At 42.1% G+C, this 16,310-nt stretch overlaps 1 protein-coding gene across 2 annotated transcripts in view; it reads right to left on the reverse strand.

Annotated features, from left to right (window-relative positions):
* Positions 1-468: 468 nt before the first annotated feature.
* Psmb1 (proteasome 20S subunit beta 1) overlaps positions 469-16,310 on the reverse strand; it is an 18,077-nt gene continuing 2,235 nt past the window's right edge. The window contains exons 3-7 of one of the 2 annotated variants that reach the window (XM_010628926.2): positions 12,936-13,043; positions 10,394-10,475; positions 8,309-8,438; positions 1,549-1,655; positions 469-716 (exon numbers count right to left, since the gene is read on the reverse strand). In XM_010628926.2, the coding sequence (XP_010627228.1) occupies positions 531-716; positions 1,549-1,655; positions 8,309-8,438; positions 10,394-10,475; positions 12,936-13,043 (613 nt within the window). In that variant the 3' untranslated portion in view covers positions 469-530. The remainder of the gene's footprint in view (positions 717-1,548; positions 1,656-8,308; positions 8,439-10,393; positions 10,476-12,935; positions 13,044-16,310) is intronic. The other variant, XM_010628927.2, reaches the window with a different exon arrangement.

The raw sequence follows: 16,310 nt of genomic DNA on the forward strand, positions 1-16,310 counted from the left end.
CTCAAAACTTTGGTCTTTTTCTTTTTGCAGTGCTTCGGATCAAACCCCAGGGCATCATGTGTACTAAACGAGCTACACCCAGCCTCACCACAGTCCTAGGTCTCAGCTGCAACATTGAAGTGCTTAAAAAAATTATCTCAGATTTCTGGCTAAAGTCCATCTAAAGAGCTATTTATTTTTGCAAGTTTCTTTTACTCTAGTTGAGGAATTTTCTCTAACATAGAGTATTTGTGTGCATTAAATTCCTAAACAATGATAAGCACTGTGCCTTCTGGGTGGTTTAGCAGTCACTTCAGATAGGCTGGTAGGATAAATATCAAGAGCCCTCTTCTCAGAAAAAGGCCAGCTTTTCCAGATTAACTCCTTGCTTACAAATGTGAGGAAAAACTGACATGACCTATGTTTTCATAGTTAAAATAGAAAAATACCCCTGAAGAACAGAAACAGAGGAGACTATAATGAAAGGAGTAATTCACTTTTCTTTTTTAATCAAACCAACTCGCTTGACACTCCAAGGTACAGCCCACAGATCAGTCCTTCCTCAGGGGAACAGTCTCCTCTTTGATGCCCTCTTTGGTCACAATGCAGATCCTGAGGGCATCCCCGGTGTATACATCCCTCTCAGCTGCAGAAATGAAGACATCTTTCACCAGCCGCATGGCTCTGTCCAAAGAGAGTGGAACATGTTCCACGTTCTGCATGTTCTTGAAACCAACCTGGAGGGACAGTAGGTATGTGTGAGGCATCACAGCTCAGTGAGACCAAAGGAAGGTTTCAGCCTCCCCCAACACTTGCTCTTGTCCAAGCACACTCAGTAAATACATCACACTACATCTGAATGTCCTGCAGTCCTGGCTGAATCACACTCACCAGAAATCTGCAAACACCACTGAGCAGCACACATCAAGCTAGGTAACATGAGAGTAAGCGCAACATTAGACAAAAAAGTGTCATAACTGAGGAGAAAACAGGCCAAGACAGTCCCAAACTAGGTTATACGGTGGTAGGTGAGCACGAAGGATAAAACAGAGGGGCAGAGCATCAAATGATCTCACCTGAGGGTGAGGGGTGAGACAGGAGGAGGAGTACATCATTTCAGTTCAGGGAAAAGTGGCCTGCATGTGTGCGTGGAGGGGAGGTGACAGACAAGACAGAAAAGACAGACAAGCAACAGAGAGGAAGCCACACAATTCATACTTCACAAGAGTGGGCAGGATGAGTTAAGGACTTGGGTGTGGAGGCAGAAAGGATGCTGGGAAATAAGTCCAACAATGCAGCTCTGAATATACTTGAAAATAAGAACACAAAGTTAAGTAACTCAGAAATGGTGAATAGGGGAGAGAGGTATTTTCACAACCTCAGGTAATGTGTCACTGTAAGACTGAAAACAGGGCCCCACTAGAGAGGTAAGATACCTAGAAGCCAGAGTAATACAGGCAAAAGTCAAAGGCAAGGGAGCAGGTGGGCGCTTTGAGTAGGTCTGACCCGCCAAACTCAGCAGCAGGAGGAGAGGAGGGGAAGCACTGCAGCCAGGCCCCAGCTCATTACCTGGTTGTCAAGCAAGGGCTGCAGCATGGCACTTGCTGAGCCTCCAGCCTTGAAGGAGTCTCTCTGGTAGGAGCCCACTGGATCGAAGCTGTACACAGCTCCCTTCCCTTCAGGAAGAAAACAATCTGTGTAAGGATGACATCCTGACCACCACCCAAACTACAGGAAAAACAACCCGTCATCATGTGACACAAAATGCATGTCAATTTGGCTCAGCTTCAAGTGAACAAGCAGGGCACATCTTTGCACTGTGCAGGTGATGCCTGTAATGTCCTGGCTCCTCAGGCAATACAGCCAGAGGACACGACCACAGCTGGAGGCACAGGTGCCAGAGCCAACTGGCCTCCTGAAGTTAATGTCGAGGATGGTCCTACGGCCCCCAGTGTGAAGGTGGCTTTAGACACACTGGCCAACCGTCATGGGTCTACTTTGACTCTAACCTAACCCTAACTTCTGATCAATCGCTTTATGGTATTTCCTGAAAATGAACCCAACAGTTTAAGAATTTCCCAGTGCTAAATGTGTAAGCAATCACATGAAAACTTACTGTGAGTGTTTAACAGTAGGGACATTACTTGATATCATAATGTAAAAACTGGTATTTAATAAAGAAATAACTTTAGGAAAATACAAATGTAACATATAAAATATTAAGTCGGCCTAAAATGTAACAATTTGCTTCTGTGCTAGAAGGATAAAGAAGAGCCTTATTGTTTAAAACAAACAACTAAGATCTATTCACTCCTTTATACAACAGTAGAAGACCTATGAGTGGCTGGGGAAAAGGTCACACAGATGCAAGCGAAAAAAGTGCAAATTATGCCTTTCAAAGCAACAACTGTCCAGCAGAAAAGTACCCCGGTGACTCAGCAAAAATCTTTAAGAACTGCATTTCACTAAAAAGTGCTGCTGTAAACACACACCAAAACTTGCTAAGCAAGGAAGATAGTCTGTATTACTTAAAAGAACAAAAGTTACAAACAACCTAAACTTCATTAGTAGGCAAGTGGCACAGACACGCAACACACAGCACAGCAGTGTTAAAAGGGGAAGAGAGCAAACCCAGGAACCAGACTGCTCAAGTGCAAGTTCAGCCTCCAGCCTGACCAGGCTGCTAGTTCCAGCTGTAAAACAGGTTAATAAGCCAAGCGTGGTTGTGCATGCTTGTAATCCCAGCACTCGGGAGGCTGAGGCAGGAGGATCGCTGTGAGTTCAAGACCAGCCTGGGCTACACAGTGAGTTCCAGGTCAGTCTCAACTACATAGTGAGACCTTGTCTCAAAAAACAAATAACAAAAACCAAAACAGGGTAACAATGTAAAACCCACTGAGAGGACAATGAGTTAATGCACTCAGACTACTCAGGTAATTTCTGATACACTGAAGTTGCTGCTCAGGTGTTCATTGTGCACCAACAACTTATGTGGCAGCCTTGGAAGGGGAAGTCATGTTCATGACAGAACTGGGGGATATAGCCACAAGACAAGGCATAGTGGAGAGCTATGTAGTATGCACTGTATGATCCCTATTTTTTAAGAGCATAGAACTGTGTATATTTACATAAGCACATGAGAGTCTGTAAAGAAACTAACTTCAGTACGATATTTTTTAGTGTAGGACTTTTAAGTGTAGACTGTGTTACTCAAGAAAAAGAAGGAATCACTTTCACATGCTCCCATATTGTCTGAACTGGTTACAAAGAACATGTCAACTGGTAATTTTAGAAAAGGCTTTTTTAAAACACAGTTTTGTTGTGGGTACAAGAAAGAAAGGTCACTCACAAGGATGGACTTAAGCATTCTGTAGCAATGCTCAGGCAGTTACCTTGGCAGACAAAGAGACAGGAACAATGTTCTTATCATCTATCTACCCTACCCACCATTTTCTATGTTTTCACTGCAGAAAGCTGTGGACTAAATTCCCTGCTGGGAAAGATGACGCAAGGCTACCTAAGAAAATCTTATGAAATGTTTATGCTGGAGGCAAATCTGGGATAAGGGAGAGCAGTGGGCAGTTCACAAATCTTAATATACGAAGAATGGAGATGAGGTACACCAGCAAGAGAGAATATATCTTCTACGATGTGAGCAACCAAAAGAAAGATGAGTTCAAAAGCTTTCCCCAAGAGGATGGACTCAATCTCAGAAAACCACACAGGACAGACAGACAGTGAGATATGCTCAAGACCAGAGCTTCAATGGCCGAGTAAAAGTAAGAGACACTTGGAATTGTCAAACGGCATAAACCTTGACTGCAAAGCCTTTTTATCATCAAAATAAATTCCAAAAGCACAATAATTTTGTTATGAAAGATAAAGTCAGCTGTCTTTGAGAGAAGCGATAAACTTTGCACAGGGAAGCTTTCTATCAAGACTGGAAATTCCTGAGACTAACATATCAGACTGCGAGTTACTCAGGCCAGTCTATGCAGCAAAAGAAAGTCCTCCCATAGAAGGCAAAAAATATGGCTGGTGGAATTCACCATAGTCATGACCAAGGGTGACACAACTGTGTGGAGTCCTTGCAGATCAATGCAGGAGACTAATCTGCAAACAAGGAAATGGACCAGAGTGAATACATTGGTCATTCTCTAAAGAAGAAATACAAAAGGTCAATAAACATAAAAAGATGTCCCCAAAATATATATTCTCAAGCCTCCTGCAGGTAGAGGACTATTGGTACATCCTTCTAGAGATGTGGCCAGAACTGAGAACACAAAACAAACAAACAAACAAATCACCAAGGGCCAGGGATGTAGCTCAATGGTGCTGCACCGAACCGTGCTATGCAGACAGGCACATGGTCCTGAGTTCGATCTCCGGTACCAGAAAACAAAACAAAACAAAACAAAACAAAAAACAAACCCAAACTTCTAATCTGATAATTCAACGAATAGGAATCTTCTCCAAGAAGGAAAGTGTAATTACAGAAGTACACAAAGGAGTATGTAAAAGGATGTTCATCATGTGTTTTGGGACAAACACCTTCCGAAGACTGGTTAGGCACCTTATAACACAGCCACACAGTTTAAGCCAGCCATTAAAAATCATGCACGCTGCCTACTATCATAACGCTGTGGGAGGCTGAGGCAGAAGGACTGCAAGTTGAAGTGCAGCCTAGGCAAATTTAGAAAGGTCTTTAAAGAATAAAAAAGCCAGGGATGCAGCCCAATATGAAGTCCCTGGGTTCAATCCCTAGTGTATCTAGATTCATTAGTTTAAAACTATCTCTATAATAGAGTATCAGTGATCTGATGTACACAGAGTATGTACACAGAGGATGAGTACTGCATCTCTTATCCAAAATGCTTGGGATCACAAGTGTTTTCTGGGGAGTTTTATTTACGCCTTATACACACAACGGGAAGGTAATTTTATACAATAAGTACTTCTGTGGATGAAACAAAATTTCAGTGTGGATCTTTCTAGTTCTAGTGGCAGGGTGGTGCTCAGACTTTGGAGGTGTAAGTCATTTTAGGTTTCAGATTACGGATGCCCAGCCTGTACTATAGTTCTCCTTATGTAAAACTCTAAGCATGTACATAAGCATGTGTTTATTCTCACTGCAGAAAAACCAAATCCACTTTTAATTTTGGGAAAAAAAATTTTTAAAGTCCAACAGTAACTAAGATCAAAGCCACAGAGGCTGAAATGGAAGGTGTTGACACTGAAGGACAATGGTCGGACCCATGTCTTGAAGGTTTCAACAAGGAGCACTGGCTTCCGGGTCCCCCTGCTATACAATGAAAACAGTCTTGGGAGACATCAGCAGAGGCTCTGGACTCGGGGCACCAGGCCCAGAGTGGACTGAGGTCAGGGAAGGAGTGAAAAGAGAGGTGTGAGACAGAAAGCAGACACGACCAGGGCAGAGACCACTGCCTTCTCTTCGGTCTAAAGGTCGACAGTAGGCTTCCTCTCACATCCCACCCGAGCTGGGCTACAGACGGACAGGACCTTCGTTTGAAGGAAGCAGCAGCCACCTGGAGCCTGTCAGTGGGCCAGGCACAGCAGCCCACTCCTTTATAACCAAACTCTGTTCTATCATTCTTCAAGGTAGGCAGCCAAACATCCACAGAAATTTCAAGCATACCTCCAACACAGAAGGTGAGGAAAATAAAATTTTAAAAAGTCATCTAATGAAATGTAAAGAACAACAAAACCCTTCAAATTAAGTAATTAAATTAAGTAACCAAATCAGGATAATTAAAAAAAAAAGCTGGAAAGAAAAAGCTCTTGGAAATTATAGACACTAGACATAAAAGCAGTAAGAATGAAAGGCTATAAAGGTGAAGAAATCTGCAAAAAGTAGAATGAAAAAACAAAGAGATGGACGTAAGAAAATACTATTATGGAGTATTGATCGCTGTGACAGTGGAGAAGGGACAGAGAGGGGCAAGGGAGGAAGAGAAAGGGTACAGGAGGAAAGAGAGGAGGAGGAGAAACAGTTTGCCAGGCCAGGAGCCACTGTAAACTGTTAGACATGACTGAAGGGTTTAAAGCAAAGTCTCAAAAGAGGTCTCCTGTTCTTGTTTTTCTGAAACTATTTAGGACATGTACATCGCTACAATAAAGAAGGAAACCATTAAGAAGCATGGGATCCATGCAACACGGTCACAGGGTCAAGAGCAGGCAAGGGATCCCCAGGGAGAGGGCTGAGAACATGCTGGAAAGTATCACCGGGGGCAGGTTGTTGGGGGACTGTAAGAAACCCAAGCCAACACGTGAGACAGTTAACTGTAAGAGAGCCAAATCGGAGTCTAAGGGGTGAACCATAATCACAGCATTTCACCTAGCATGACAAAGACGAATATTTTAGAACATTAGGTATGTATTTTCTCACACGTCCAATGTGTTATGGTAGGGTGCTAATGAGACAGACAGCACGGACAAGCCACGATCCTTCTCTCCAGGACAGAACCAAAATATTGCCAAGACCGTCATCTGTCAGAATCACACACTAGAGGACAATACCTCGACAGCATTAAGTTCAGTATGTGGAAGATAAAAGTACCAGAAAATACACAGGGAAAGAGCTGAAAATGTTCCTTGGGCAACAGATGGTTTTACACGTAAATAAAAATGAATGTAAAAAACAATGAAAGGAAGCCAGAGAAACCTGAGAAGTACACCCACACCAAGGGCACTGTCACAGAAGCCAAAGGTTCTGACGTCAAACAGAACTGATCCCATGTCTTGGATCTGTTATCCAGTGGACCTCAGCTTTCCCAGGTTCTCTTTGACCCTCACAAAAACTCAGAAGACATTGTCTGGCCCATGGAAGTACAAATCTCAAACAATTAACCCGACCACAAGCCAGATAGAACCTAAGCACTAGGCCCCTGGAAGTGTCCAGCATGGTACACCAGGCCAGATGATCAGAGGCCAGGACTGAGTCACCCAGCCATTTCCTTTTATGTTCCAAGCAAGGTGAAAAGCATTAAAGAGAAATGTGGCAACTTGTCTATGCCTAACCTCTGAAAAATAAACTGACCAGATTGTTTTCTGAAGTACCATTAAGAGTCAAAAAAGAGAGCCGGGGATTTAGCTCAGCAGTTCGGTGGCCTGCTTTGCAAGCGCAAGGACCCAAGTTCAATTCCTGGTACAAAAAAAAAAAGAGTCAAAAAAGGAGAGGGAGAAAAACAAACTCTTGTTACAGAAAGGGTCAGGAGTACCAACCTAAAAACAAGCAGGGAGCAGAGAAGAGCGCAACTCTTTCCTTCTCAGGATTTCCCCTCCAAGATAACAGGGTGCCAGGGGCACCTCTGCCTGCCATCAGAGTCTGGAACAAGGTGTACTGACTGCTGGGATCAGGCCTGCTGCATGGGGAACACAAGCTGGGGTTGCTGCTAAGCCACTAAAAACTAGTCCCTGCCTGAACCAAATCCCTTGCCCCTCTGAGCTCTTAACTGGGCTCCCTTGTGGCAGCCCCAGCTGGGTGGAAGACATCTTGCCTGCTGCCCATCTAGGGGACAGCTACAGCAGGTACAATCCTCTAACAAATGCTTTGGGCCGATCACCCTGATGTTTGGTGCTTCTGTCTTGGGAATCTCAACTAGGTTTGGGGCAGCCCCCTGAAGGAATTGTGTCATTTTGGGGCAACTCCAGCTACAGATCTGGCCAAATAAAAAAAAAAAAGAGATAGACTCCCCCATTGTATTTTTATCCAGATGTTTCTATAACTTCTTATCCCAGCAGACTTTTCTACATGGTGACATGGATCTAGCCTGGAAGACCACAGCAGAACTGGTGGAAAATGTGAGTGCCCATATGGGGTAATGTAGATTTGGATCAAAAACATCATGGTTACAGACCGATTCTCACAGATGCCCCTATCTTATGCTCACACAGCTATTTCAAATGGATTCTGGGAACAGCAGGGTAAGAGCAAGTATTTAATTACCTCAATGCTTCTAACACATCATTTTTCAAAAAGTTTTTGAGCCAAATGTGTTTACTTGTCACTTTAAACTACATTTAAGTCAAACTTCTCTAGGTCAGGTAAAAATGCTAATCATTAGTACTGATGCGGTCAAAGGCCTGAGAAACTGTAAGAGAACCGGCCCTTCCACATGCATGAACAGCACACACCCTGTGCTTCTGGGTATCCCTTACTCCCTCCTGCTGCAGTCTCCTCACTTCCATTATCACAAGGTGAAACTGCTGGGCTAGAGATGGTGTTTACAGTTGTTTTGGATGCCAGATGGAAATGTACACATCTAGAAATGCTGCTCCCTCCACCTGGGAAAAGAAAGCACAACTCTACCTTCTTCATCGAGTCCCCCGATGATGTTGTAAACGTAGTATGGAAAGAAGCGCCTGGAGTATAGGATTGTAGACAGCATCGCAGCAATTGCTCCTGTTGTCATGGCCTTATTATTGGAATGCTTGTACATCTGCATGATAAATATAACAGGGACACGGAGGCAGGATTCATTACAGTCCAGCAAGATGAGCAGCATACAGAGCAAATACTACCTTAGCGAAAGGGGAAAACCTGCCCATTCCTTTCATGATCAAACAGCACAATACTACCAACATTAAATAACTTATGAAAACTGTGAGAAGAAAAATGCTAAGTGTGCCCTCAACCCTCTGGTTTAAAGAGCCTGTTTAGAAAGAGAGAGAAAGCCTATTTCCCATGCCACCTTCAACTCAGGCACTGCTAGTTCAACAGCATATGCATCCAAACAGTACAGGCGATGTCCCGGGAAGATGTTCCCAACTCATCTCTGTCTCAGTGTGCACCTAGACTAGGGACTGAGAAACTATGGTACATACGGTCCCTGAGCAAACCCAGCCCACTACACGTTTCTGCAAAAAGTTTACTGGGGCACAGCCACACTCATTCACTACATGATATTTCTGTCTTTCCCAGACAGCACAAGAACTGGGTAGCTGTAACAGAGACCAAACAGGCCGCAAAGCTAAAAATGCTATCTAGCCCTTTATAGAGACACATTAAGTCTGTTGACCCCCATCAGACCCAAGGTAGGTTCCTCTCTCTGTAAATACAAGATCTAAAGGGAGCATCCTTACTCTACATGATTCTGATTTGGAGTAGTGGTCTTGTTCCTCAGAGCATCTACAGCAGAGAACACAAGCATCAAAAACAGGATCTTATGGCTCGGTGTGGCATTGCAGCCTGTCATCCTAGCACTCTGGGAGACTGAAGCAGGAGGATAATAAGTCTGAGCCTAGGGCAGGCAACTTAGTGACATTCTGTCTCAAAAACTATACAGAGAGGGCTGGGGATAGAATCCAGTGCAGAGATCTGGGTTCAATCCCTGGTACCGCAAAAACAAAAACAAAAACAAAAAAAAACAAAAAAACCCAAAAAACAAAATAAAACTACAACAACAACAACAACAAATACCCAAATCTAAAACCAGGATCCTAGGACAACAATGCAGCGATTTCATAGTCCTAGATTTATCATCCCATGGGAATCCTATTATTCCACTAACAAAGAAATTCCACAAAAATCACAAACGCAAAAATGGATTTAAGTTCACCAAGTTGTCAATCACATAGCAAGCATTTCCAAAAATAAGCCTAAAAGTACTGTAAAATTAACAAAAAATGAAAAATCACCCCACTGAATAAACCAAAAACAAAGTACTATAAAACAGTCAAAATATAGACAAATGATTACAAATGAACTGCACTAAATAAATAAGTTGATTAGAGGAATTTCTTCCCAAGATAACTCATAATAAAGATCTTCTTGACACTGGGACTACAGATGTGGGTGCTAGTGAGTCAAATCTTTTGTAAGCAGCCAGAAAGCAAGTTTCAGTTAATCAAATGCTACCCGCTTCAGTGACCATGACAATACCCACAGTAAGTAACGCCAAGTGGCAGAAGGTGAAACAGATTCGATCAGTCCTGCTGACATCTTCAGGCCAAACCTCCCTGAGCTGACCACCACTGGTGCCTCTCACCCATGCCTGTAGTCTCTTCCCATTCCTGCTCATACTGACCTTTTAACTAAGAGTGGAAAGGCCTACAGAGGGACAGCGCGTGAGCAGACCATTCGCTCAAGTTCCTAATAGTCTGGGCTGCCTCCTGCCAGAGGTTTTGTGCCTGTTTTGTTTTGGAGGGAAGAGAACCTTCAGAAGAAGACTTTTACACGGGCTGGCGATTTTAACAAACAGAATGTGCTTGTTTTACATTATGGGACTTTAATGGTGCTGCATCAAGGGTATGAGTTCATTTCTTGGCTATGTCACAGTTTTGGCAGCTAATTTAGAACATCTACAGCTTTCTAAGCAGTCATGCAGTAGGTGTGAAAGAATCTTTGGACTTCTTACTAATCTTCAACAGCATAGGCACGAACAAGAGCATCTACCTTTAGTCTTGCTTCAATAATCTTTGTCAGGGTAAGGCAGTCTCCATGAAAACCGCTGCATCCAATGACTGTTTTGTCTGTTCTGTAAAAAGCATATTTCAGGAAACTGAGCTGATTAGACTATAAAATAAAACATATCTTTGGCACTTTTAATTTCAAAATCCTATTCCCATTATTTTCTAAATGGTCAAGGGACAACTAGTCAGCCCTTTCGGAGCAGGGGATCTATACTCACATGTCTCACTCCTTACAGGTGGGCCAGACTTTTGACTACCCAAAAAGGTAAAATTGCCACAAAAAAAAATATGAATAAACAACAAGAACAAACTTTCATCTTAATTTCGTTAAGTGTACCAAGGGTTCCTATAAATAAACAAGGAACTAGAATTCTCATGTAAATAACAATATATCACAAAGATGGGTAACACTTTATGAATAGACAAGACAGAAAAAAACAGACACAAGTCACCAATAATGTATGAAAAGAGTCTCTATGTTACTCACAACCTAACAAGAGGTACTTTCAACTAATGAATGGTCAGTAATTGCCTGAGTTATGCTGGTGAGGAGGAAGACAAGTACTCCCAAATATATTGAAACAGTATAAACTGACCTAACATTTTTTAGATGGGTAATTTAGCTCTAACTAGTAAACACTTAAATGGACACGACACTTCTTTCACTCAAGAATCCCATTACTAAAAACCCATCCATATAGTCACACAGGCTTGCAGAGAGACATGAGATAGGTTCACCTGTGAGCACATTGCCCTCCCACTATGTACCCATTAGCAGGGATTAACTACATTTTTATGCATCTACATTTTTTTCTCCAGAATATCAAGTTTAGATATACCCTAAGCAATTATAATCCATATAATCCATGCCATACAGTATTAGTTAGGCAGCTTTTTCCTCTAAAACAGGAAAATGAAGCCATATGCCCACATTCCTGTACACTGGTCACAAAAGCCTGATTTGGAACAGGAGTCAGATTGAGGATTTAACCCTGTATCTGAAATTTTGACCCCTAGGTATTGAGATCTATACCTAAACCCATCTTGTTGAGACCAACCTTGACACACTGAGTTAAAGACCTCCCATATCCACAGCCCATTAAAAATAAGCATATACGCGAAAACAAAAACCAAGACATCCTATCACCCCCAAGGCTTTGCTACCTTTATTGCCATGGTGGACTGACAGAAGGAAGGGCTAAGTTTTAGAACTTCAAGATGCTCCTCCCAAACACCAGGTGCTTTAAGGGATGGAGTTCTCATGTGACCTATGGCCAGGGTGCACAGTTTCAAGTAGCAGAGCTAGGTCACAAAGGGCATGAGCTTACACATTTAACAGATGTTACCAAGATGAGCAAACACTCACACAATAGTGGAATCTATGAAGTTATGTGTGAAAATTTTCTTAATATTTATTAATCTGAAATTCTAAAAGCTACTTATTAGAAGAGGGAAAAAAAGAGCACACTGGTGGAAAGAAGATGGAAAAAAAGGGGCAGAAAGGAGCTGGGAAGATAAAGATCAACACTGCTAAGACATGGATCATGCCTGTGACCAGGACAAAAGAGCTGTCTCCTTCCTCATCAATTTCTACTACACCAAAAACCCAGTGCTTAGGACCCAAGCCTCCTCAATACCACACCTGTTCCAAATCAGGCTTTTGTGACCAATGTTGGAATTAACAGCCACTTACAGTATCTCTGAAACTATGAAACACAAATCCTACCACTCTGCAAGATGCATTTAGGTGACGTACAGGTTATGTGGGCATATGGCTTCCTTTCCCTGTGTTAGAGAAAAAAGCTACCTAACTCATTAATACTGTATGGCGTGGATTGTAACTGATATCTAAACTTAATATTCAGAAGAAAAAAAGAGCATAGATTTTAAAAACTTTCAATGGATAATGGCGCTATGGTTTGAATGTTTGTTCCTCTCAAAACTCACATTGAAATTTAGTTGTTACCATGACAGAAATGGGAGGTGCACAGGAGTGGAGCCCTCATGATGGATTAATGCTATTGTTGTGGGAGTGGTTCACCTTTTCTTGCCCTCTCTGCCCTTCTGCAATGCTGTAACACAGCATAAAGGCCCAGCAGAACCAGATACTGGTTCTTCAATCTTGTACTTCCTAGCCTCCAAGGCTGCGAGCCAACATACTTCTAGTTACCATGTTATCTTGTTTATGGCACTGTAACAAAGCCCCAAACAGACTAAGAGAACAGAGAGAGTGGTAGAAAGAAATGTGTTAACATACAGTAAAATACTACTGGAGGACCTAGCACATGGCGCATGGGTGTTAGCTATTAAAGCACTTCTGGTACACAAATTCAGCAAATCTCATGGACACTACACACTGGATTCTTAGGAAACACTTAGAAAGCTCTTTTCTAATAAAATGCAAAGATGATGTTATGAAGCAACATAAAAACTCATGAATCAAATGATTTAACAAGTGGAATCTCTCATAGTATTAGGTCATCACAAAGGCAACATGAAAAGTGTCACTAGAAATATTTACTTACAATTTATAACATTTGGGACTGTCCCGGGTGTGAATGGAAAAGCCCTCGCTCAATCGAGTGTCAGAAGCAACAATTGAAAAATCTTCTCCAGCAATTGCCAATACAGTACTGAGAGAAAAAAGAAAAGAAAAGAAATGAAATGAGCTCCTCTGGGTAGTAATCCCACCTCTCCAAATAGGGGAGTGCTCCACAGGAAACATTTGGGCGATACCCACTACACGTGAACAAGTAGGGTTCAAATGGAAGTGACAGGGAAAGGACCTCAGCCAACAGGAAAAAACCCTAATCCTACATCAGAGGAATGCCTTACGGGAATGGGAAAGTGACCGAATGATCTATCATTATAATCATCAAAAAACCAAAAAACCTCTTTATGCAAGGTACCAGTATTACAAACAACTGAAAGCCAGGTCCGTGGCCTGGAGGACCAGGTGTGGACAGTGGCACTATAATGCGAACTGAGATCAGAGAAGAGCAGAGTAGTGTGTCTTCATAGCTTTATCTGTAAGACCTTATATCATGCCTAACAGCAGACACTCAAGTATCTGCCAACAAATGAGTGGACAAAGCAAACCTCCCCTTCCTGGCTGTACTATTTCTGATAGCTTACTGAAGCAGCTTAAAGCATAAACTCCAAAAGTACACCACCTGGTTATGAATTCTGGCTCATCCATTTAGCAGCAGGTAGGAGGCTATGGCTGAGGTATTTTCCTCCTTCCCTTCCTCTCTTCCAAGACAAGAGTCCCACAATCAGTCCAGGCTGGACTTGAACTCAATATATAGCACAGGCTAGTCTTGAACTTGTGATTCTTCTGCTTCAGCCTTCCACATGCTAGGATTACAAGTGTGCACCACTATCCTTGGCCTTATTTCTCCAGGCCTCACTTTCCTCATATACACAACAGAGCCTAAAACAGTAGCTACCTCATCAAGGTTCTGCAAGAATTAAATGAGTTAAAAACTGTAAAATCCTTATAATGTGTGCAACTGTTCCTGTAGTAAATGTGAGCTACAATTGTGGATGTGTATGAAGACAGTAAAGTATGACGACTAAGTGGCTTGGGTCTGGAATCATCTCAGGCAGAAATCTACCTTGGCCACTTATTGGCTGTGTGATCTTGGACAAATTCTCCAAGTCCAAAATGATGATCATAACAGTATGTTACAGGGTGACCATGAGAATGCAAGGGCACAATCCACATAAAACACCTAGCACAGTGCCTCACATAATATAAACACTCTGACAACTAACTGTAGCTACTATTTTTACTGAGATAGGATTTGCACTAAGGCTCTATAGTAAAAAAGGATGGCATTTCAGGTACCACAGCAAGTGAAGGAAAAAATAGGTAATAATCACAACAGTACACCAAGATAACTTACTCAGGTGGCCCTCTTTGTATAAGCAAGCAGAGGAACTAACTGCTAAAGGTTTTGGAATTTTAGAGGAACCAAGAATGAGAGCAGTGGAGGGGAAGAGGGGTTGAAGGGAGGGGAGGGAAAGGGGAAAAAAAGCAGCAGCAAGATACATCATGTACAAGTCCCCTATGATGAATATTATTATGTATATATAAAATGTACCAATTAAAAAAAATGAGAACAGCTCCATTTGCACAGATGGGTTTGAGAAGACTACTGAGACAGTAACATCATATGTGAAATAGGAGGGAAGGAAGACCAATGTAACACAATGGGAGGATGATGCAGAGGAAGAAATGGGTACATCTAAGAATTACCCAGGTCCTGAATTCGATCCCCATGAAAGAAAAGACTGAAAGACAATAAATTAAAAAAACACAAAAAGCAAAATTTTATCAATTACCTAAATATCATAGAAACTGGGAAAACCATCACAATTTTAAATCTGTAAAAGCAGAATGATGGTATAATTAAAAGGTGTATGTTAAAGGAAAAGTGACCAAGTGAAATAAATAGCTTGCCTGTTTTGTTTGCTTCTTGAGTTATGGTGAGGACAGAAAATCCCCAAAGAAACATTTTACAGAAGAAGCAAGATTTGAGGGACTTATGAGCAGCAGAAATGGAGAAATGTGAGAGTGTTAAGTGATACAGAGGCCAACAACTGAAGAGAAAGAAATTTAATTTTGCAGAAGACAGCTGTGAAAATGCTAAAGAAAAAGAACCAAGAATGAGAAAAGTTATGAGGACTCTTAAGGAACTAATGACTTAAACAGAATGGGGGGTGGTGGTAAAAGGTAAAGGAGACTAAAAAATACTGAACACCTGAAAAATTCTTGTTAAAAAGAATTTATGTATTACCACTACTTGAGAGGCTAAGGCAGGACTGTGATCTTAAGGCCAGCCTGGACTATACAGTGCATTTGAGGCCAGCCTGAGTGACACAGTGAGACCCTTTCTCAAAAGCAAAAGCAACATAATCCCCACCAAACAACGACAAAAAGAATTTGTAACAGTTTATAAAATGGGTCTACAACTGAAGCATTGAATTAGTCATCATAGGCAAAGTTAAGAAATGTACTGCAAGCTGGGTCTGGTGGCACGTGCCTGTAATCCCAGCATTCTGGAAGGCTGAAGCAAGAGTATTGCAAGCTCCAGCTCAGCCTGGGCAACTTGGCCAGATACTGTTTAATAAGGAAAAAAGTGGGGGGGTGGAAGGGAGTGCACTGTAAAAACAAACATAACCTCAGTGAAAGGGTGCTATGAATTCAAATATCCAAACCCAAATTCAATTTACACCAGTTCTGTGATCAGGACTGCTTAACTTCAGTGAGTTTTCTAAGGGATGCTGTTCACGTTTCCTGAGGATTAAATAAGATGCTACTCTCAGTTTACAAAATGAAAATGAGTCTTTCTTGATTAACAACCAAAGTATGAAGCAGCTACAGAAGATAAAGAAACACAGCTTCAAGAATCTGAGACCCAATCACCACACTGCCCTCTAGTAATGCAACCAAGGCTGAAATCAATTCTTCCCTCTGTAACATACTCCAGAAATCTGCACATTCAACATAATTTATAAGAACTCAGTGTTTTTTATTTTCTTAAGAAACCCGAGAGTTGACTTTGTACGTTTTAATGTGCCAAGTCTGAAAAACTGAAACTATGACCTGACCGCTGCTTCAATTTACAGCTCTGGGTGGCCCGGGGATTTGGCTCAGTGGTTCCGCTGCCTGCCTCGGAAATTCAATCCCCGGTACCAAAATACAAAACAAAACAAAAAATAGTAAACAAACCAGCTGGTGCGCAGTGACAGCTGCCTCTAGGATCTTTGCCTGGCGTGGTGGCACATGCCTGTAATCCCTGCACTTGGCTGAATCAGGAGGATCCCTGGAGACCAGCCTGGGCTACATAGTGAGTTCCAGGTCAGTCTCAACTACATAGTGAGACCCTGTCTCA

Source organism: Fukomys damarensis, unplaced genomic scaffold (genome assembly GCF_012274545.1).
Source record: "Fukomys damarensis isolate Sample0158 unplaced genomic scaffold, DMR_v1.0_HiC HiC_scaffold_14, whole genome shotgun sequence".
Lineage (NCBI taxonomy): Eukaryota > Metazoa > Chordata > Mammalia > Rodentia > Bathyergidae > Fukomys > Fukomys damarensis.